Source organism: Sciurus vulgaris (genome assembly GCF_902686455.1).
Source record: "Sciurus vulgaris genome assembly, chromosome: 8".
NCBI lineage: Eukaryota > Metazoa > Chordata > Mammalia > Rodentia > Sciuridae > Sciurus > Sciurus vulgaris.
Window position 1 is genome coordinate 125,249,205 of NC_136468.1, and position 22,376 is coordinate 125,271,580.

Below are 22,376 nucleotides of genomic sequence, written 5' to 3' on the forward strand. Positions count from 1 at the left end.
CGCCGCCCTCCGGGCGCGTAGCCCCTCCCCGGCGATGACCGTTAGTGCGGCCTCGGTCTCGGCCTCGGCACCTGGTCCCGCCTGCGCAGTCGAGCTATTGGGCCGCGCGCTCGGGCCGCGCGCGCCACTCGCCTCGGATTGGCAGCCTCCGCAGCCGGCTCCGCGGCTCCACCAATGTGGGGTAAACCGAGCGAGGGGATTGGCCACACGCTTCAGAGGCCCGCCCTCCGATTGCCCGGCGCGGCAGGCGGGTCCCGTACACCGGAGGGCTTGGGTGGCTTTTCCAGATGGCGGCGGCGGCGGCGGTGCGGTGAGGGTCTTTCTGCTGTGGTTGGGCTGCGGGCGGCTCCGGCAGGCCACGGCGCCGCAGGTAGGTGCGGGGCGCGAGGGGCGCCCCGCGGGCGGGCTGCGCGGCCTGCGCGAGGGCGCGCCCTTCTCTCCCTCCTTCCTCCCGGGCTGAGGCCTTGTGCCCGGGCTCGGGGCGGGGCGGAGGGCACGAGGCGGGCCGGGCCCGTAAGGAGCCCCGGCCTTTGTGAAGCAACATGGCCGTGGGCAGTGGAGGGAGCCCAGAGCTCAGGGCGGGCGCTGGGACCGGGGCTGGAGCTGGGATACGGGTCCGGGCCCGGGCCCTGGCGTCGCAGACTCTCCTAGTCTGTCTGTGTAACGAGCCTTCTTGTCAGGTGGGCCCAAAGCCATATCATCGCCCTCAGGCGGGATCGGTATGGACACGACCCTATCTGCTTTAACAGTTTGGGAAATCTGAGAAATCGGGTCTTCATCGAATGCTCGTGGATTGAGTGTCATGTAGATAACCAGGATGTGGTTTTATTGTAACAATGAACGTGGTAGAAATAAATGGAAAGTGGTAACCTGTTGACAGCGGTATCTGTCAAGTATCATCCAGTGGACTTAGGTTGCTCATGGTAGGAATTTGATTTTGCCATTTTGCATGCCTGCATGTACCTTGTTACCTTGATGCATAACAATCCCAACTAGGGCTGTCGACTCTTGGAGAACAATCACTAGGCGAGGGCCCTCCATTTGTTGACCTTCCAGTTGTGGGAGTGGCCCAGCCCCTGTTGCAAGGCCTCACTTACTGAAGGGAGTGAATGGCTAGTTTGGGATGCCGAGTGAGTAGTGCCGCTTGTGAGTATAGGATGTGAGGCCTGTTGGAGGATGACAAAAGGAATGGATGAGGTCATACTGCTGCTGGGTCGGGTGGGAGGCTGCAGCAGGAGAAGCATGATTGAAAGGCTGCAATCACAGCACTGGACGCTATAGCTGGTGCTTCCATGTCTGTCCACCAAATGGACTCCAGCAAGGAGTGCTCTCGAAGTGTGTTGGGTTTACTTACACCTGTGCAGGAGTCCCGGGAAGCCTACTATGGGTCTGCTGCTGGCTCACAGTCCAAATTGCAAGTCCAAATTGCTCAAACATCAGTGGGACTGAAGAGCCAGAGAGCCACTCTTTGAGCCCTGCATGACCAGGCATGGTCTGGAGCACTCTTCAGGGGATGGTTTTTATAGTCTCATGGTGACCTTGGGGCGGGAAACCTGATTTTGGCTGGGTTGCAAAGTTTTGGACTTCTTTTGTTGTAGCTTGCTCCTCCCATGTGATCTCATCCAGTCTCCTGGCTTTAATGCCAACTTTCCTTGATATCATCCGTGTCTTCCATCTCCAACCCTGTCCTCCTTTCTGAGCTCCAGCTTCATATTTCTAGCTGCTTCTTATTGTCACTTTACTTTGGTGCCAAGTAGCCATGTCCAAACCAAACTCCAGTCTTCACCCACATCAAAATGATCCTTGTGCCTTTCTAAAGTCTGATCCCTCTTTTTCTTATGCCTTCGTGTTTCCCCAGGAAGCCCTGTTGACTCACCTTCTGTTTTCAACAACAGACCATTTCTGAGCACTTTCAACTTAAATGTCTTACTCAAGCTTCCTAGTGGGTCTCTTAATTCTTCTCTTTGTTCCCCACTCCCACCCACCTATAGTTTTTCTGGATACAGAGTGATTCTTTAAAACTGTAAGACAGTATAAAACTGAGGCAGTGCAAACTCAAACCAGTTTGCTTGACTGCACCACATCCTAGCTGTGTAACCTTGAGTAACTTGTTTGACCTTTCTGTTTAACCTTTCTCTTATGTGCTGTGTAATTTGTAGTGTATAAAGTGCTTAGAGCAGAGCCTGACTGAGGGCTGGATGCCACTGCTTATCTTGGATCATGTGTTATCATTGTTTGGACCCTCCTGTCCAGTGGCCCGTCTCTCAAAAGAAGACTTTCTAGACCTGGCCTACTTTCACTCCACCTCAGTGCATTTCCCTAATTTGGCCATACCACACCTGGTCCTTTGCTTTTCCTCCAGGTGTCACCTGGAATGTCCCCTTCTTCCACCTCCACTACCCACTTAGCTGCCTTTCCTCTGCTGTCAGAAGGATACTGGCTAGGGAGCCTTCTCTTATCACCCTTTTGGAAGCTGCCTCCAGTTCCCCAACCCTTTACTTTGTTTTAGCTTGTGTACTTCTTAGTATGTGATGAGGTAGATGCTTGTTTTAGTTGTAACTTTTCTTCCTTACAAAATGTGAGATCTGTGGGATGGGTTTTGTCTGTCTTGTCTGTTCATAGCTTCTAGAATGGCGTTTGTGCTATATGGAAGGCATTCAGCAAATACTAGTTCAATGAATAGAGTAAGCTTATAGAGGGAAAGTAATGAGTTTGCCATGAATGCCCACTGCTGATTTCAAGGGCTGGGCAGCTTTCTTGTTCCTCCAAGGAGCACTTTCTTCCTTGCCAGAGTTCCCATATTCTTTGCTGTGCACTTCTTTGAGGTCCCCTTCACCACCTATTATCTTTGTTTTGTAGCTTCTATGCTTGCAGTCTTCCTCATCCTGTGCCATCATTTGCCTCTAACTCCTACCTCCTTCTTCCCTTTAGCTTTTTTTGTCCCTGAATCCTGAATTGCCTCCCTTGAGTCTCTGTACAATTGCCAGATTCAGGTCCAGTTCTACCTAGTCTTATTCAAGGTCTGTAGCACTGAGCTTGCTGACCTTCCCTCTGCAGTGGTCTTTCTTGGTTGCCAGGAGACTTATGTTCTTGATGTCCCTTGTGCCCATCTGGGTATAGCCTTCTTAGCAATTGCTGCTTTTATCTTTTTATCAAACTTCCTCAGTCCTAAGCAGTTTGATGGACATACCTTTAGGGAGTTATTGTGTTAAATTCCCATTGAATTCAGAAGTCTTAGGAAATCCTAGGGTCTAGGAAATAAAGCGACAGTGTTGTGGTCATTGCTGTACAACCATGTCCAGGCTGTGGGGGCTTTGCCTCTTGTTTGTGGTAGGACCTCCCTCAGTAGATGGTCAGTGAATATTTAAGCGAATTTAACCTAAACAAGACTCTGGCTTTGTGTTGTGTCCCCTTTGAAGTATAACTACCACACTCTATCCCTTCACTGTAATATCTTAAATGGGTGATGTCTGTTATCTCCTGTTCTTACTGGGGTCTTTGGAATATGAATTATGTTACATGCAACTGACTGAGCTGTCACCCATGGGTCTGGCCATGTGTGTATATCTGTACTGGCGTGCATGGCATGTGCATACATGTATGTTTCTGTGCATGCTGTAGGAGTTTTAATGCATGTGAGTGTGTGTGTGTATGTGTGTGTGTGTATCTGCATGTGCTTCTGCTGATGGGCCTCTTGTCCTGTGGACCCACCCCTACCTTTGCCACCTTGGGCCATCTTTTTTTTTTTTTTTTTTTGTGCCTCCTTTGTGGTGAAGCTTCCTAGAGTTACATTCTTCCCTCTCTAGTACTTCCCTCGTGTGGTTTTGGCACTTACCTTCTTGTTAATGTGATCTGGCTTACGGGAGCTGTCTGGGCCAGTCAGGACTCCAGAGCTGTGACCTCAGCCCTGTCAGACAGGTCTCCCTGGAGCTTCCCTTCCTCCTCTCCAGGTTCCTTCCTAGATGCTGGAATGGAAAGGAGAAGCCTTCCTTGTCTCTAGTTCCCTCTTATCTCTGTTCTCTATCCCCATTGAGTCAACAAGTACAGTCAGTTCTGTGACACTGTTCTTGATGTATCCAGAGCTTCTTTCATATCTTTGTCCTCTGGCCTAGAGGACTGTGCTGGGCACAGCTGCTTATAACTGGCACATCTGTGAATCTCCTTTCTGACTAGAGTCACTTCACATTGGTGCCTCATTATTGTCTCCAGGATGGAGCCAGGCTTCAGGTGGTACCCAGGACTCTTTATATCTTGGCTCCAGCTCTCTCCTACAACCCCCCCCCCCCCCCCCCCCCCAAGAAATCCTAGCAGGTTCCCTTCCCAGCAGCCACCTCCCCCTTTCCTCTACTGGGAACAGAACTATGCCGCCACCTCTGGTGACCTCAGCAAGCTGCATCACTCTCCTGTCCACGTGCCACGTTGTGGGCCCAGGAGAGGGGGTCCCTGGGTAGCAGAGCACCTGACCATACCTCTGAGGCCCTTAGCTGCAGAGTTGAACTGAGGGTCTCATGCTCACCCTTTGACTGACACGGCCCTTGCAGGTGAGTGGATTGATTTCGCTCTGATGGCCTGAGGGAGGCCACACACTTTGTGTGTTCCAGAAAGGGCAGCCCCCACTGCATGCTTGATTACCTACTTAAATAGGATGAGTTAGTGGAACACTATGGTAGAGTTTAGTGTAGTTTTTAAAAACCTTTTTGAGCCTTATTATATTATTTTTGTGCTTCTAAAATAGAAGTTAAAGTGGACAGTTTAAATATTTCACTTAAATTATAATTTAGGTGCTGAAGGAAAACAGTGAAGTTAGTGTGTTCTGATGTCTAAGAGGTTCTTGTAGGCAGTATTATTTTAAGCACTTTACTATGCTGTTAATAGCACTTGATTCTTCGTACCAGGGAAGTGGAAGATTTTTGTCATTTCGTGACGGTATTTTTAAATTTCTTTGCAGGTGGAAGAAGAAAGGTGCCACTTTGGCATGAAGACAGACTTACTTAGTCGTCAGTCTTTTAAGCTGAGTGCATTGTGATTTCCAATAATTGAGGCAGTGGTTCTAAAAGCTGTCTACATTAATGAAAAGAGCAATGTGGCCAGCTTGACTAAGCAGCCAGTGTGCACAGCGTGGGCAGGACGGCACCGGGTCTCGACGGACTTGTGCATGTTAGCTGTATAGATTTATGTAAGGTGTTTTAAAACTTTGGTCTTTTAAAATAGTCTTAACTGCTTTTAATATGGAGACATATGAGAGTCCCTCTCCTCTCCCGCGTGAGCCCGCAGGAGAAGCGATGATGGAGAACCGAGCTTGCCCTTTCCAAGTGCTGCCCTGTGAACAGTCTCCACCACCTCCCCTGCAAACGTCCAGTGATGCAGAGGTAATGGACGTTGGCTCTGGTGGTGATGGACAGTCCGAACCCCCTGCTGAGGACCCATTCAACTTCTGCGGAGCTTCTCTTCTCTCCAAAGGATCCTTCTCTAAGGGCCGCCTCCTCATAGACCCGAACTGTAGTGGCCACAGCCCACGCACCGCCCGGCACGCACCTGCGGTCCGGAAGTTCTCCCCTGACCTTAAGTTGCTTAAGGATGTAAAGATTAGTGTGAGCTTTACTGAGAGCTGCAGGAGTAAGGACAGGAAAGTGCTATACACAGGAGTGGAGCGCGACACTCGGGCCGAATGTGGTCTGCTCCTTAGCCCTGTCAGTGGAGACATGCATGCTTGTCCCTTTGGCGGGAGTGTTGGTAATGGGGTAGGTGTAGGGGGTGAGAGTGCGGATAAGAAGGATGAGGAGAATGAGCTGGATCAGGAAAAGAGAGTGGAGTATGCAGTGCTCGATGAGTTAGAAGATTTTACTGACAATTTGGAGCTAGATGAAGAAGGAACAGGCGGGTTCACGGCTAAAGCAATCGTTCAAAGAGACAGAGTGGATGAAGAAGCCTTGAATTTCTCCTACGAGGTATGTTGGCGACCCCTTCTCTGGAGGGCTCTGAGCAAAACCCAAAGAGAGGTTTGGGAATGACTGTATCTTTTGAAAGCAGGAAAATGAAAAACAAAAACAGGAGCCAAACCCATGTGAGGTTTCTCAGCAGCACTTGAGAAGAGAAGGATGTAAGGAGTCCACATTTTTAAGTTTCTTAATGAAAAGTTTGGCTGATATCTGGCCTTGTATCCTCTTTCCAATCTCATTTGGCAGGTGCTGCTGAGTAAGCCTCCTTAGCAGGGTGTGCACCTGGACCAGGTGTCTTGGTTTCACTTGTTTCATCCTGTTTGTTTTTCAGATGATCATGCACCCTCAGGGCACACCTAGGCCCCCTTGAGCACCGCTGCTCTGTGTCTGTCCTAATGTTGTTAAACTTGCCTGTGGTGCAGGAGAACAGGCACTGGGGTCTGTGAGGTCTGAACACCTTGTTTTGCAGGATGACTTTGACAATGATGTGGATGCTTTGCTGGAAGAAGGCCTTTGTGCTCCCAAGAAGAGGCGAACAGAGGAAAAATATGGAGGAGACAGTGACCATCCATCTGATGGAGAGACAACTGTGCAGCCCATGATGACCAAGATTAAAACAGTGCTGAAAAGTAAGTTGGTGGGTCACAAAGTAGTATTTCCAGGCATTAGAAGTACTGTTGTTTTCTTCACAAAAAATGTTTTGAGAACCCTCTGGTATCAGGCATCAGTTGGGTAGAGACATGTGTTTGAGTATAGCAATCATGTCTGATAAAAGGGAAAACATTGGATGTGAGGATACACACATGTGCACAACCCAGGTACAGATCCTCTTAAGTACTTTGGAAACTACAGAGCCTTAGACCCTTGAGGAGAGAGCATCAGTATGTGCCAGAAGACAAGAAAACTGGCAGCCAAAGGATGTGGAAGCCCTAGGGTGGGTGTTTAGCAAGGTGGCAGGTGATGGTTATGGTTCAGGTTCTGTACCAGCTGACATGGGAAACCATTGGAGATAGGCCTTTGTTGTTACCCAATTTTTATTTAGAACTTGACTCCTGAACCTCAGCATAGCATGTGCACTTTAGGTGGGCAAGGTGGAATATTCTTTGAGAGATATGGTAGTGTTTTAGGTGTGTATGCAGTAGGTCTTCCACTTGGATATGAGGACCATTAATGGGACAGCAGTTGGGAGGTACCCAGAATTGTGCTGTGAGGTTCTGACATTAAAGTGGAGCAGGTGTAGGATGAGTTGGGGTTAGTTTCAGTCTGTACTTGCCTAGAGGCACCTATGGTTGTCCTGGTAGAGAGGTTGGACTCAGAAGAAGGGCTGAAGAGAGGCATGAGGTCTCAGGCACATGGATGATACTCTGGGTGCCGGAGATGATGAATGACTGGGGTAGCAAGTGAGAATTAGATGGCATGTGACTGCCCTCCTTGGGCCACTCGAGACAAATGAGCAGATACCTTTTGTTTGCTGGCAGATGGGTAGAGGGGTGTCAGGATAGGTAATTGCAGATGAAATGAACCTGGGGGTATAGATTCTAGAAGATGTGTGAGGCAAGAGGTGGTGCCTTTGGAAGGTTGGCATTGTGTTCTTCCTGTAGTTTCAGCAGTCTTATTCTGAGCATATCAACCTAAGTCCATTCTATGTAACCCATAGATCAGCAGTAGACCTGGCCTGCCAAACTGCCTAGTAAGAGCCATAGCAGGGACCTCAGTGCTTACAGCTGCTGTAAGGCCTTCAGACTGCTGGGCTGGTTATGATTGCTTATTGTCATAGATGAATGGTCAGGATGAACGTGTGTTGTCTATTATGCTTGGCTTTGCATTGTTAGCTTCTCCAGAGTTAGCCCAAAGATGCTATGAAGAAGCTCCACCTTGACCCAAACTCTGGGAGGGAGTGACCACAGGGTATGCTCTGAACTGCAGCACACCTTTCTGGGCCATGTCTGATAGTGGCCTCTGTGTTAGGTACAGGGCCCAGGGTCAGGTCTGCTTGGTGGGGTCTTACCCAGAGGTGCCACTACATTTCCTTGAGAGTCACTGATACTTTTTTTCTTTTTAAAAATATTCATTTATTTATTTGGTAAAAGGGATTGGACCCAGGAGCACTTAACTACTAAGCCATATTACCAGCCCTTTTTATATTTGTGAGACAGGGTGTTGCTAAGTAGTAGAGGGCTTCACTAAGTTGTTTGAACTTATGATCCTCCTGCCTCAGCCTCCTGAATGACTGCGATTACAAGTATGTAATTATTTTTTTCATCATATATAGTATGTTGGGTTTCATTTGCATTTTTTTCTTTAGTTTCTAAATTTTATTTTGCTTTTAATATCAGTAAGAACATTGTTTTAGTTAAGTTTTTGCCTTGTGCTTTTCTTGCAGTCAGATCTGTCAGTGATGAGTGGCAAGTGAATAAAAAGTCTGAAATTTGCAGATATGTTGATGCACACCTGTAATCTGTTACTAGGGAGGCCGAGGCAATAGGATCACAAATTCAAGGCCACTGTGGGCAACTTAGCAAGACTTTGTCTCAAAAATAATAAAAGGACTAGGGATGTAGCTCAGTGGTAGAGTTCTTTTTTTTTTTTTAATTAAAAAAATTTTTTTAGCTGTAGACAGACACAGTACCTTTATTTTATTTATTTTTATGTGATGCTGAGGATCAAACACAAGTGTGTCACACATCTTAGGCAAGTGCTCTACCACTGAGCTACACCCCCAACCCCAGTGGTAGAATTCTTGTCTAGTGTGTAAGGCCCTGGGGTGCCCTAGCATTCACAGGTTAAAAGAAAGAGAGAGAGAGAGAGAGAAAAATCCTGATATCTTTTTCTTATGGCCTATAAAGCAAGGAAGGGATTGGGAGTAGTATCTTAAAACCAATATGGAGCTGGGTGCTGTAGCACATGCCTGTCATCCCAGCGACTTGGGAGACTGAGACAGGAGGATTGTGGTTCAAAGCCAGCTTCATCAACTTAGCAAGGCCCTAAGCAACTTAGTGAGATACTGTCTCAAAGTATAAAATGAAAAGGGCTGAGGATGTGGCTCTGGTTCAATTCCTGCTACCAAAACCAACCAACCAAACAAAAAACAACAACAAACCCACCAATATAAAATTTATTAATTTGAAGTAGTGTTTTATAATGGCATGCCACCTGGTCACTGGGAATACTGGTTGATAGATATTGCAGTTTGTTAGCAAAGCATATCTGGCCCCTGGGTTGTGTGTGTCCTTGGTTGAGCAGGCAGTAGAGAAATAACAATGCTCACCAGAAGTAGTGACAAGAGCTGAGGTGAGAACTCTTATCTTGCACAGCCCTATTCCAGGCTCCTCATATACTGATTCTTCATGTATAAGTTCCTATCTTACACCAAATGCTGACTTAGAACTCATAGGGAGCAAGACATAGGAACTTGAATTCTCTGGAAAGACCAAAATATACAAATACACAAACAGAAAGTTTGATGCGCAGGAGGCTCTGTGGTGACAGTGTTTTTAAAAGTAATTGCAAGATGTTCGCATCTTCCATATAGGTCGTGGTCGCCCACCTACAGAACCGCTGCCTGACGGCTGGATCATGACTTTCCATAACTCTGGCGTCCCCGTGTACCTGCACAGAGAGTCTCGGGTGGTCACCTGGTCCAGGCCCTACTTCTTGGGAACAGGAAGCATACGGGTAGGGGAGACATCAGTCGTGAATTTAGGGTGCCTGTCTGACTGAAATGTGCCTGTCTGCAGTGTTTTGCACTATAGCCAAATGGAGGCTGGTGAAAGGCATCAGGTTTTCAGACTTTGGGTTGTTCTTGTAACCTCTTGTAACCTCGTTGTCCACAGAAACATGACCCTCCTCTGAGTAGCATTCCCTGTCTGCATTATAAGAAAATGAAGGACAATGAGGAACGGGAGCAGAGCAGTGAACTTACCCCCAGTGGGGAGGTGTCCCCTATCAAACCCCTGAGCCGATCTACAGAACTGGAGTTCTCCCTGGAAGAACCTGACCCCATGGGCGCAGATTCCGGGCCACCAGATGAAAAGGACCTGCTGGGAGCTGAGGCAGCCCCTGGGGCCCTGGGGCAGGTGAAGGCCAAAGTTGAGGTGTGCAAAGATGAGTCAGTTGGTAAGTTTTCCTAGGGAGTTTTCTTCACTCTTTGCCACCTAGAACCCATCTGCAAGGGTGCTTCTGCATCCCAGTCCTACTCTGAGAACTTATTCCTCCCACCAAACCATCATTTCTTTCTTTCTTTTTTTTAATATACTTTTTAGTTGTCAATGAATCTTGTTTAATTTTATTTGGTCCTGAGTATTGAACCCAGGGCCTCACACATGCCAGGCAAGTGTTCTACCACTGAGCCACAACTCCAGCCCCAAACTATCGTTTCTTGTTCCTAGTTGCATCTATGTGTGTGTCTGTTCCTGCTTGACTGGAAAGGCCTGTCTCCCTACTTTTTTTTTTTTTTTTTTTTTAATATATTTGTAGTTGTCAATGGACCTTTATTTTATTTATTTGTACATAGTGCTGAGAATCGAACTCAGTGCCTCACACATGCTAGACAAGCGCTCTACCACTGAGCCACACCCCAGCCCCCTGTCTCTGTACTTTTGAGAGAACCTGGCATTGACAAGGTTCAAGTGAGGCATTGACAAGTTCCTGTGCCCAGGCTCTGCAGAATCTATGTGGTTTGGGCTGCCATGGAGAAAGGGCCAGCAGTGCCTACCAGCCCTTTCCTTTCTGGTTGCTTATATGATCTTTCCTGAACCCTGAGTTTTTTGGTAGAATGTGCTCATGTGGTATTGTTTGAATTTATCCTGAGTCGCTCAGAATGAGCCTTCAGTCTGTACGCTTCAATCCATGTATTTCTTAAAATTTCCAGTTGCTTTTTGGATATGTATTGATGTTTCCCAGTCTCACTTCCACATCTTTTAGCTTAGTTCTGTCCTCTCAAGTAATAGACCTCTCTTTAGTGGTGGGAGATCTCTTTGAGCCTACCTGCTGGATCACTTTGAAAGAGGACTTTTTGTTTTCAGGAATTATGCTTGTCTGTGTATTGCTGCACAGATTATGCTATAACTCAGTTGAATGTGAGGTGCTCTGGAAGAGGTGTGGAGAGGAGAGAACTGTTGCTGAGGTAGGGGAAGTGGCCTGGGAAGAGGCTTGACAAATAAAAAGGCCCCAAGGAAGGGTGCTCTCTGGATGTGTTAAGTGAATGCAGAAGTGGCAGGGTGGAAGGAAAGAGTGAGAAGGTAAAGAGTAGTACAGGAAAGCTGCTATTGGAAATCAGATACTTTTCATTTTCTTTCTATCTTTCTTGTTTTTGAGGTGCTAGCAATCAAACAGGGCCTTGTACATGCTAGGCAAATGCTCTACAAGCTGAATTATATCTCAGCCTTAGGTACTTTTTTTTTTTTTTAAGTTGTAGACAGACACAATACCTTTGTTTTATTTATTTATTTTTATGTGGTGCTGAGGATTGAACCCCATGCCTCACGTATGCTAGGCAAGTGTTCTACAACTTAGCTACAACCCCAGCCTCTAGGTACTTATTTTGATAAAGGGAGAGGTCTGAAGATTGTGTGATTTTTGTTTTTTCTTTCTTTTAAGCTTTTTTCCCCCATTTTTGTTTTTGCTTCAAATAAGATAAAAGGGCATCCCAAGAATCTAACCATATGGGACCTGCCAGAATAATTTGAACTGCCAGAGTGAGATTTGATTCCTCACTTTCTTTATACTTTGAAGGGAACAGGGAAAGGGAAATGGGTATCATGTGGCATGGGCCTATTTGACAAGTAGCCTTTCACTGTCCTGTGTACAGGGCTGAGGGAACATGACTCTTGCTTTGAAAGTTTAGTCGGGTTCTCTTGTAAATCTTGCACAGATCTGGAGGAATTTCGAAACTACCTGGAGAAGCGTTTTGATTTTGAGCAAGTTACTGTGAAAAAATTTAGGACGTGGGCAGAGCGACGGCAGTTCAACCGTGAGATGAAGCGGAAGCAGGCTGAGTCTGAGAGACCAATCCTACCAGCCAATCAGAAACTCATCACTTTATCTGTGCAAGATGCGCCTACAAAGAAAGGTGAATTGGGCTTGTAAATGTCAACATCAGCACACTAGTTTTTTTTTTTTTTTTTTTAATTCCATTTGTTTAGTGTGTGTATTTTGTGGGTGAATTGCACTTAATTTGGAGCTTATGTTTATCCTGTGAATGCAGAGGTCTGCCACATTCACAGTGGGGAGCCCCTAATGAATGATTCAGTAATGCAGATGGTGCCAGGTCCCTGAATGCTAACTTGTGGCATCTCCTCACACTGTTGCTGAGATGGTCCTTCTTGTCACAGAGTTTGTTATTAACCCCAACGGGAAATCCGAGGTCTGCATCCTTCATGAGTACATGCAGCGTGTCCTCAAAGTTCGCCCTGTTTATAATTTCTTTGAATGTGGTAAGTTTGACTTTCTCCATTTCATTCCTAAAGAATCATGCATGTCACTTTGGTCTGGGCTGGGGAGGTGGTAGCTTAGTATTCATCCTATTCAAATGGAATAGAAGTATAAAGGAAAGTCAAAGAAGTGTATTACAGATAGGTACTTTGTTTTCAAAGAGATGTGCCCTGTCTGAGGGTGAATGGCTCTGCTTTCTGTGTCTCCCCTGTTTCCTGACAACCTTTCTTTAGTTCTTCCCATTTGCCTTGCTGGCTCTTGACCTTGTGTTGTCTCAGAGCCTTGTGAGGAAGGCCTCCCCACTGTGCCTTGGGTCCTTTCCTGGTCCTTGGTATCCCCAGTGGATGAATAGGCCTTGGGCCCCCACATCCCACCAGCTGTCTTCCATGACATTCTCCGCACACTTTTGTGTAAACTAGTCTGTCTTTGGAAGTCAAAGCCTGGTTGTGTCTCTGGTTCACTGCATCCTGTGATTCCCCACTCCTAGCAGTCCTGTGTCCATCTTTCAGAGGCTTTATCCCTGTCCCAGGAGGCTCTGTCTCTAGCTCCTGCATCCCCTTTGACTCAGTCTCTCATAGTTCCCCATTTCTGTCAATTTTCCCAGCTGTGCCCTCTGTACCTAACCATCCTCAGCCCTGTCTTCATACCTCAGGGAGTCTGTAATCTTTGCAGATGAGCAAAATTGAATGTCAGTGTGGGCAGATTGTGTGTGTGCACACACTTCATGTCTTGGCAAGTGTGTTTTAAAACAAGTAATTTTAATTTTAAGAGAATCCAAGTGAACCTTTTGGTGCCTCGGTGACCATTGATGGTGTGACTTATGGATCTGGAACTGCAAGCAGCAAAAAACTTGCGAAGAATAAAGCTGGTAATGTGCTTGCTTCAGTGTCCTAGAGACATATGATGCCTGCTGGGTCTGCCTTTCCCTTGTTAGGGGCAGGGCTGAGCAGTGGCAACAGGTGTGGGTGTGTGGGTGGGGCACATTGATATTATTTATGTAATCATCTACTTGATTTTTACTATTATATTTGCATTGGAATAGACTGAAATAGGGTAAAGTATGAGACTTGAAAGTAAAACAGAAAGTCCCTCTCTGCTGAATGACAGCTGGGCCAGTGTCTACTATGCGTGTCCTGGCCATGCACTGGTTAAACTGTACTTGCAGCCAACTGGGCCATGCCTGGTGCGTGTTGTACACAGGTTTGTTTTTAAACTGAACAAAATATGGGCATGTTAGTAGAGAGAGGAGGCGGATCAGCATGCTGCCACCATTCTTAAGTGGTTTTGACAGTTTTAGGTCTATTTCCTGAGTTCTTACCACATTAGGGACTAATTGCTCATTGTATACAGCATAACTCATCTCCTAGAAAAGTGGTGTTTATTGATTCAAATCCATTGCTCTTTTGGACCATGTACTTCCTATTCACTTCCATGCCTAGCCCTAGTAATAGATGGCATTCTTTCACTAAAGCCATTTTACTCTAATATTTGGTTATTTGGCCTCTGGAGGTGCACGTAGCAGAGTAATGTTTGTTGTCCCCTTAGCCCTTAAGTTCACAGGCCTATTCTTAAGGTTTCTCCCATGATCATGTTGTCTTCCAGAGCAGATCTGCCCTGTATAGAGCAGAAAGTGTGTATAGTTTTACTGGATTTCAGGGGCAGCGAAAATCTTTTCTGCTTCTGGAACTCAAGAGTGTCCCTCTGTTGCTTTTTTGGTAGTGAATGCTGAGAACAATGGGAAACCTTTCTGCATCGTGTTTATTGTCTGTTATTTCCTCTGCATGGCTGATCCAAGGCTTACACTGTCCACTTCAGTCCCCTGGAAGGCCTGCTGTCAGTGTTAGGGAGATTCTACCTAAAACTGGTGTCACCAAGGTTTTGAGCATGTAATCTATAGAACGGGGCCTGGTGTAGGGGTGGAAATGTCCTGGAGAGTGGTCTGGGCTGTTCCCTCGGCAGGGTCACCTTTTGCTGCCCAAGTGCTGGAATTTGCTTCCTCCACCCTGACTCTAGCACTAGACATCTGCATTGGAATGTCTTTTTTACTTATTTATTTTGCTGTGATATCTTGCTGGCAATTGAACTTTGACTGGGTCAGACTAAGTCATCAGCACATGGGCTATTGCACTAATCCTCCCCAGTGGTGGGTAGCAGCCCTGTTCACTTGGGTGTCGTCCCTTTGCTCTGCCCTGCTTATGTTCTCCCCAGAATGTACCTCAGGTGTGATTGCCTCTCCCTGCCCAAGGCAGCCACTGCCCTGAGCCCTGTTCTGGATACCTGCAGTAGTCTGCTATCGGGCCTCTCTCCTGGCCTTCTCAAGCTAATTTTTCACACACCATCAAAGCAGTTCTTATAAAACAGATCTCAATTCCTCCCTTGCCTGTGATGTGGACTTCTTGGTAAAAGTGTACACACTTGGGGTGGCTTGTGAAGCTTCCTGTAGCCTGTCCCACTATCTCCCTTCCTCAGGATGTGCTTTTTTCCCCCATCCTATCCTGACCCTTCCTCTAAAATGCTCCCCCAACACCTTTACTTACTCCTCTGAACTGTGGGGATGGGAACTAGCACATGGCACACTCTATAGGCCAGGCAGTGTACCTGGCTTCCCTTTTGGCTGGAGCCCCAGAAAGAGGACTGCATTTGCTCTCTCACCCTTGGGCTTTTTCTTTTTATAGCCCGAGCCACACTGGAAATCCTCATTCCTGATTTTGTTAAACAGACCTCTGAGGAGAAGCCAAAAGACAGTGAAGAACTGGAGGTGAGTTCTCATGGTCCTGCCCTGTCTAGAGCTGTGGCTACAGTATAGCCACTCTCTATTGACTTGATCTGAGGCTTGCCCACAGGCCGTGCCCATGTCCTCTGTGCCCTGTGCCAAGGATGTAGTCATGCAGCCCCAGATTATTGTTCATATTTCATAAAAGAGAAAATTTGCTTGTCTTTTGTGCAAGCAGGGAAAATTTGTCCTTTTTGTTGGAGATTTTTGTCCCTTGTGTTTTGCAACGTTGAGTGTACACTATAAATGTAGATCTGTGGTGGGAATGAACCTTTGAGGTAGAATCTATAAGATTTCGATTATTCTCTGTGCTTTAGAACCATTTAAAACTATTTCTAAACTTCTTAGTGTAAATATGATTTTATGGTTACTTCTAGCCAACGCTTTTCAAACTCTGAAGGAGGGATTCTTTTTTAATGACAGTTTTGTTGAGATGATATGTATACTATAAAATTGGAACTTTTAAAAAAATACAACTCAGTGGATTTTTGTGTATTCAGAGTTGGAACACCATCACAACTGTCTAATTTTAGAATATTTTTATCACTCCAAAAAGAAACTCCAAGCCTATTAGCAGCAAGTCACTCCCAGGTTCTTCCTGGTTTTTAGTCCCTGACAACCACTAATCTGATTTCTGATCCTGTATTTTGCCAGTTCCAAACATTTCATATAAATGGAGTCATACCATATGTGGTCTTTTGTGACTAGTTTCTTTGCTTAGCATGCTGTATTGTTAGCTGTAGATTTTTATCAGAATGAGGATGTTTCCTCTTATTTCTGGTTGTGCTGAATTTTTTTATTTTTTTGAGACAGAGTCTCACTGTGTTATCTAGGTTGGACCTGGACTCTTGGGTTCAAGGGAGCCTTCTACCTTAGCCTCTAGAGTAGCTGGGATTATTGACATGTGCCACCCCATCCAGTTTACTACTGAGAATTTCCTTTTCTTTCTTTTTTTTTTTTTTTTTTGGTAGTACTGGGGAATCAAACCTAAGGCCTCATGCATGCTTGGCAGGTGCTTTACCACTGAGCTATATCACAACCCCCTACTGAGAATTTTTATTAGAGATTATTGTTGGATTTTGTCAGGTGCCTTTTCTACTTGTATGGAGATAGGTGATCATGTGGTTTTGTCTTTTGATTTACTATGGTTTATTTTAGTATAGTATATTATTACCGAATTTTGGATATTAAACCAGCTTCGTATTCTTGAGGTAAATTTCACTTTGTCATACCATATAATCATTTTTATGTATTGCTGGACTTGGTTTGTTAGTATTTTGCATCTATATTTATAAAGGATATTGGTGTGTAGTTTTCTTGTGATGTCTTTGTCTAGTGTTGTTATCAGGGTAATATTTGCTTTCTGGAACAAGTTGAAAAGTGCTTCTTCTAGTATGTGGAATGCCTGTGAAGGATTAGTATTCATTTTTAAAAATGTTTGATAGAATTTACCCAGTGAAATGTTCTGAGCCAATTTTCTGTTTGAAGTTATTTAATTACTAATTTAATCTTACTTGTTATAGGTCTATATAGGTTTTCTCTTTCTTCTTGTGGTAGTTTTGATAGTTGTGTCTTTCTAGGAATTTTCCATTTAATCTAGGTTATTTCTTTCATTAGCATATTGATAATGTTTCCTTGTGATCCTTTTTTTATTTGTATAAGGTAGTGATGGTCCCAGATTTATTATTGATTTTACTAATTTTTTAGTGTTCCTTTTTTTATCATATTGTTGATCTTCTGAAGTGTCCATTTGTTTTGTTGATTTTTTTTTTTTAATTCTTCCGTATTAATTTCCACTGTAGTCTTTATTATTTCCTTCTTTTTGCCAGCTTTGTGTTTAGGTTTTGCTTTGATTCCTCATTTTCTGGTGTCTTCTTCAAGTTAGGTTATTTTAAAAAAAGTTTTTAGTTGTTGATGGACCTTTTATTTTATTAATTTATTTAAATGCAGTGCTGAGAATTGAACCGAGTGCCTCACATGTGCTAGTCAAGCGCTCTACCACTGAGCCACAACCCCAACCTTCAAGTTAGGTTATTGATTGGTGATCTTTTTAAATGTAGTTGACCTTCATATATATTACATATAAGTAATCTCTACATTATTTGTAACAACACAATATAAATAGTTGCTGTACTATATTGTTTAGGGGATGATGACAACCAAGCAAAGTTTGTACATCTTTGGTGTACAGATGTAATACTGAGGGACAGCTATATAGGATTTTCATCTATAATTGTACTTCTGTTTACTACTTTAGCCACTACTTTTATTTTTGATCAATCCCAGGGCACTTTATTACTGAGCTATACCCACTAGCCCTATATATATATTTATTTGGTACTGGGGTTGACCCAGGTGCAGTTTACCACTGAGCTATATCCCCAGCTCTTTTTAGTTTTTATTTTGAGACAGGGTTTCATTAAGTTGCTTAAGGCCTCGCTAAATTGCTGTTACTGGTTTCAAACTTGCAATCCTCCTGCAACCTCCCAAGTTGCTGGGATTATAGGTTTGCACCACTGTACCTGCCTGCCTTTCATTCTAGATAGGATTTTCTTTCCCTTTTTTTTTTTTTTTTAAAGTAGAACTTTATAATGTACCTTCTTTTACTATTTTTTGAGATATTTTCTTGGTGGTTGTTCTAGGAATTCCAATAACATCTAAACTTATTAAAACAGCTAGTTCAGATTAATACCAACTTTAATTACATGTAAAAATTTGTTCCTGTGTAATAGGTACTAGAATTGAGCCCAGGACCTTGTGTTTACCACTGAGCTATATCCCCATCCCCTCCTCACCTTTAAAAAATTTTTTACTTTGAGACAAGGTCTTACTAAATTTCCCATGCTGACCTTGAACTCAGCCTTCAGAGAAACCTGGATCAGAGGTATACATCACTATGTCCAGCTTAGAACAGATTTCTTGATTTTCAGTCTTTTTCTTGATATTGTGAATATGTCATCTACTGCTCTCTGACCTTTGTGGTTTCTGAAGAGAAATGCTGTTAATCTTATTGAATTTTGCTTGTATTTACTGAATCCCCCCTTTTTTTTTGCTGGTTTCAAGATTCTCTTCTTAGACCTTCAGCAAATGTGTCTAGGTGTGGGTTCCTTTGAGTTGAGTTTCTTTGACTTGTAAATGAATGTTTTTCATACAACTTGGAAAGTTCCAGCCACTGTTTCTTTAAATATACTTTTTGCCTTTTTATTTCTTTGCTTTTTGGAACTCTGATTAATGTAGATTGTTATATCTAATAGTAAATTATTCCACGGGTTTCTGAGTCTGTTTTTCTTCATTCTTTTTTCCTTTCTGTTCTTCAGACTGAATAATCTCAGTTGATCAATTTGCTGTTCTTTCTTCTGACTGCTTGAATCTCCTGGGGAACCTCTCTAGTGACTATTTTATAATTCCTCTCTTTCTCTAGTGCCCAATTTAGCATTGTTGGGGATTGAACCCATGACATGATGCTATGCAAGCACTTAGCCATTGGGCTACACTCCCAGTTTCTGTCTCTTTATGGATACTCTCTATTTCGCAACATATTCTTAAATTGCCTTTTTTTTTTTTTTTTTTGGTACTGGGGATTAAACCCAGGGGCACTTAACCACTGATCCACATCCCCAGCCCTTTTTTTGTATTTTATTTAGAAACAGGGTCTCACTGAGTTGTTAAGTGCCTTACTAAGTTGCTGAGGCTGCTTTGAACTCATGATCCTCCTACCTCAGCCTCCTGAGTCGCTGGGATTACAGATGTGTGCCACTGTGCCTGGCTTAAATTGCCCTTTAAATCTTTCTTTTTAAGCACTCCTCTACAAGTTTTATTAATGTTATTTCATTTGTATCTTACCGTAACATTGCCATTTTACAGATCAGAAAACTAAAATTTTAAACTGGGCTTGGTGCTGCACACCTGTAATCTCAGCCTTGAGGCATGAGGATCTCTAAGTCCGAGGCCAGCCTCAGCAACCTACTGAGACCCTAAGCAACTTAATGTCTCAAAATAAAAAAATATAAAATAAAAATAAAAAAGGCTGGGGATGTGGCTCAGTGGTTGAATTTGCAGTATCCCACCCCCCCAAAAAACAACAATAAAAAATACAACGTAAATTTTTAGCAAAATTAAGTAACTAATGTCACATGGCTAGAGAGAAAACCAACATTCAACTCAGACCGTAAGACTTCTTTACCAAATGAAACTCTTCTTTTCTCTCTCTCTCTCTCTCTCTCTCTCTCTCTCTCTCTCTCTCTCTCTCTCTCTCTCTCTTTTTCAATACTGAAACCCAGTACTGAACTCAGAGGCATTTTAATACTGAGCCACATCTCCAGCTTTTTTAGTTTTTTAAATTTGTTCTAATTAGTTATACATGACAATAGAATGAACTTTGACACATTATACATAAATGGAGTTCATATTCTTCTAGTTGTACATGATGTAGAATCACACCGGTCGTGTAATGATTTTTGTAGGTAGGTTAATAACATCTGATTCATTCTACTATCCTTCCTCATGTCTCCTCCCCTCCTTTCACTCACCTCTGCCTAATCCAAAGTACCTCTCTTTTTCTCTAGCCTTGCCTACCCCTGCCCTTATTGTGAATTAGCATCCACATAACAGAGAAAACATTTGGCCTTTAGTTTTTTACAGTTGGTTATTTTGCTTACCATGGTATTCTCCAGCTCCATTCTTTAGACAGAATTTCTTTTAGTTTGAATGAGTCTGGTAAGTCCAACTTCCTTAGGGATATGTCATTTGTATTAACTGCTTTTCCCCTGACATGTGCACTATATGTACTTTCTTCTTCTTTTTTTTTTTTTTTTGCATGTTTGGCCATTTAAAGTAATATGTGACAACTCTGAAAATCAGATTCCTTCCCCTCCCCGAAAGGTTATTATTTATACTACTTTTTATTGTTGTTCTCTGTTTAGTGCCTGTATTAGTTTGCTAGACTACTGTAACAAAATACAAGACAAGTGACTTAAACAACAGAAATTTATGATCTCATAGTTCTGGAGGCTAGAAATCCAAATTCAAAGTGTCAGACCAGTTAGTTCCTTTGAGGGCTGTGAGTGAAGGCTTATCTCCTTGGATTGGAGATGACTGTCTTCATGTTCATGCCTTTCTCCTTGGAGGCATGTTTGTATCCAAATTTCCCTTTTTTTTTTAAAATAAGGACATATGTCATATTGGATTAGGGCTTACCCTGATGACCTCCTTTTATGTAATGTGGGTCTGTAAAGACTCTGTGTTTTAAGTATATTCACATTATGAGGTTCTGAGGGTTGGGACTTCAACATGTAAATTTTGGGGGGAGATAATTCAACCTGTAATTATAATAACTTTCCCAGACTAACTTTGAGAAGTCTATGTTTTTTTTAACATGTACCTACCAAGTGAATTACTGTCGAATTAGCTCAGTGGCCAATTGATGATTGGATAGAGAATTCCTTAAATTGTCCAGACCAGTAGGTCTCCCAGCCTATGCTGAGGGCCTGTATATGCCTGTTGGGGCCTCTCATTTGGTGCTCCAGGTATTGGCAGCTCTGCTGTAGCCTTTCCTTCCACCCACACACAGTCTTAAAGCCACCCAGATGGAACAGTTAAGGCTTTCTCAGGTCTTTCCTGTGCCATTTAGATCCCTAGACATTAGAGCTTTTCAAAGTCCCCTATAGATCTCATTCCTCAGCTTTTCCTTTTAAGGTTTTTGGCCAACTTCTTTGCCCCACTGGTAGCACAGTCTCAAGCAACTGCAGTATGAGGCTGTTGTCACTGATTACTTTTGCCAAAATGCCATGGGGGAACTGGGCTATTTTCCCTCAGTGAGCTGTAAGTCAGGGCAAACAGAGACAAGTCCTACCATGAAGCTTTTCTAGAGAGCTGCTAGGTAGGCCAAAGAGTGACAGTTTTCTGGGGTTAGGATCTTGGGAACACATTCAGCCTTCAGTGACTGCCACAGAACTGGTGAGATTGGATGGGAAAGGGCAAGTTAAAGTGCCATAGGGTTCACTGTTCTTACCAAGATATAACTGTTTTTCTTGAATAAACACTGCTCAGATTTTTGAAAGCCTTCATTAAGTGTTAGGTTCTGAAAAAGTTGATTTTTCACAGTTTTTGCTACTCTTCTTGTTGCATTTGTGGAGGAGCAGATTTTAAAGATCATTATTCCACCATTCCCAAAAGTTGTTTAGTCTGCATTTAAATTTTTTTCTAATCTTTGTGGACTGATTAATATAAATGTGGTAATCTGTCTATGGTAGTATTAAATTCCTCTTAAGTTTCTAAATGCTTTCTGTGCCTTACAAAACTTATTTTGTCTTGGATGGTCTACAGACAGATCAAAGACACCATTCTGAGCAGGTACAGTCTTATCAAAAGACAAAATTACAACAAATTTAGTTTGAAGATCTTAATTGGTTTTATTTGCAGATCTATATTTGGGCAACTTGTAATTCCATATAGAGTAATTGATCTGAAAGGCTGAGCAGAGGAATTTGGTTGAAGAAAGAAGGAACAAAGAACAAAAAGTGATTGGTCATTTCAAAGTTACTTTCCTTATTAGACAGAGGAATAGAAAAATAACTTTTTTTAGGGCGGGTGGGGGTGGGGAGTACTGGGGATTGAACCCAGGGGCACTTAACCAGCGAGCCATATCCCTAGCCCTTTTATATATTTTAGAGACAGGGACTCACTGAGTCGCTTAGGGCCTTACTGCTGAGGCTAACTTTGAACTTAGTGATCCTTCTGCTTCAGCCTCCTCTGCCGTTAGGATTACAGGTGTGTGGCATTATGCCCGGCAAAATAACTTTCTTAATTTCAGGTTACTTTTTATAAGTGTTAAAGTATGTAAGAATTAAAGCAATTAAACTGACCTGATTTCTTGGAAGGTCAAGTAACAATTTAGTTTTGTTGCTAATTTTTACCCCCAAACTGGGTCCTCTTCCCTTTCAGAATTGTAGACCCGAATATTAAGACTGAGTGCTAATTGAGCAGTGAAAGAAGATTTATTCTTAAGATAGTAGGAAAAATGGGGAGAAAGGCTCACAGACCCACTTCTGAGACTATAGATATAGGGTAAAAGAAATGAGGGAGAGGATAAACTAATTAAATTCATGTCTTTTCTAGGAATGGACAGAGATTTTCTAAGAATTTGGGTGTCACTTCCTTTCATTCCTTTTATAGCTCTTTCCTGTTCTTGTCATGGCAGTTGTCAACTGTTAGGGTGCTGGGGGGTTGTCATT

General features: G+C 43.6%; 1 protein-coding gene across 2 annotated transcripts in view; it reads left to right on the forward strand.

Moving 5' to 3' along the window:
* Positions 1-204: 204 nt before the first annotated feature.
* DGCR8 (DGCR8 microprocessor complex subunit) overlaps positions 205-22,376 on the forward strand; it is a 36,695-nt gene continuing 14,523 nt past the window's right edge. The window contains exons 1-9 of one of the 2 annotated variants that reach the window (XM_079152180.1): positions 205-370; positions 4,949-5,948; positions 6,409-6,568; positions 9,472-9,614; positions 9,773-10,055; positions 11,812-12,009; positions 12,272-12,373; positions 13,141-13,239; positions 15,047-15,129. In XM_079152180.1, the coding sequence (XP_079008306.1) occupies positions 5,229-5,948; positions 6,409-6,568; positions 9,472-9,614; positions 9,773-10,055; positions 11,812-12,009; positions 12,272-12,373; positions 13,141-13,239; positions 15,047-15,129 (1,788 nt within the window). In that variant the 5' untranslated portion in view covers positions 205-370; positions 4,949-5,228. Of the gene's footprint in view, positions 371-468; positions 924-4,948; positions 5,949-6,408; positions 6,569-9,471; positions 9,615-9,772; positions 10,056-11,811; positions 12,010-12,271; positions 12,374-13,140; positions 13,240-15,046; positions 15,130-22,376 lie in introns of those variants that run through there. The other variant, XM_079152181.1, reaches the window with a different exon arrangement.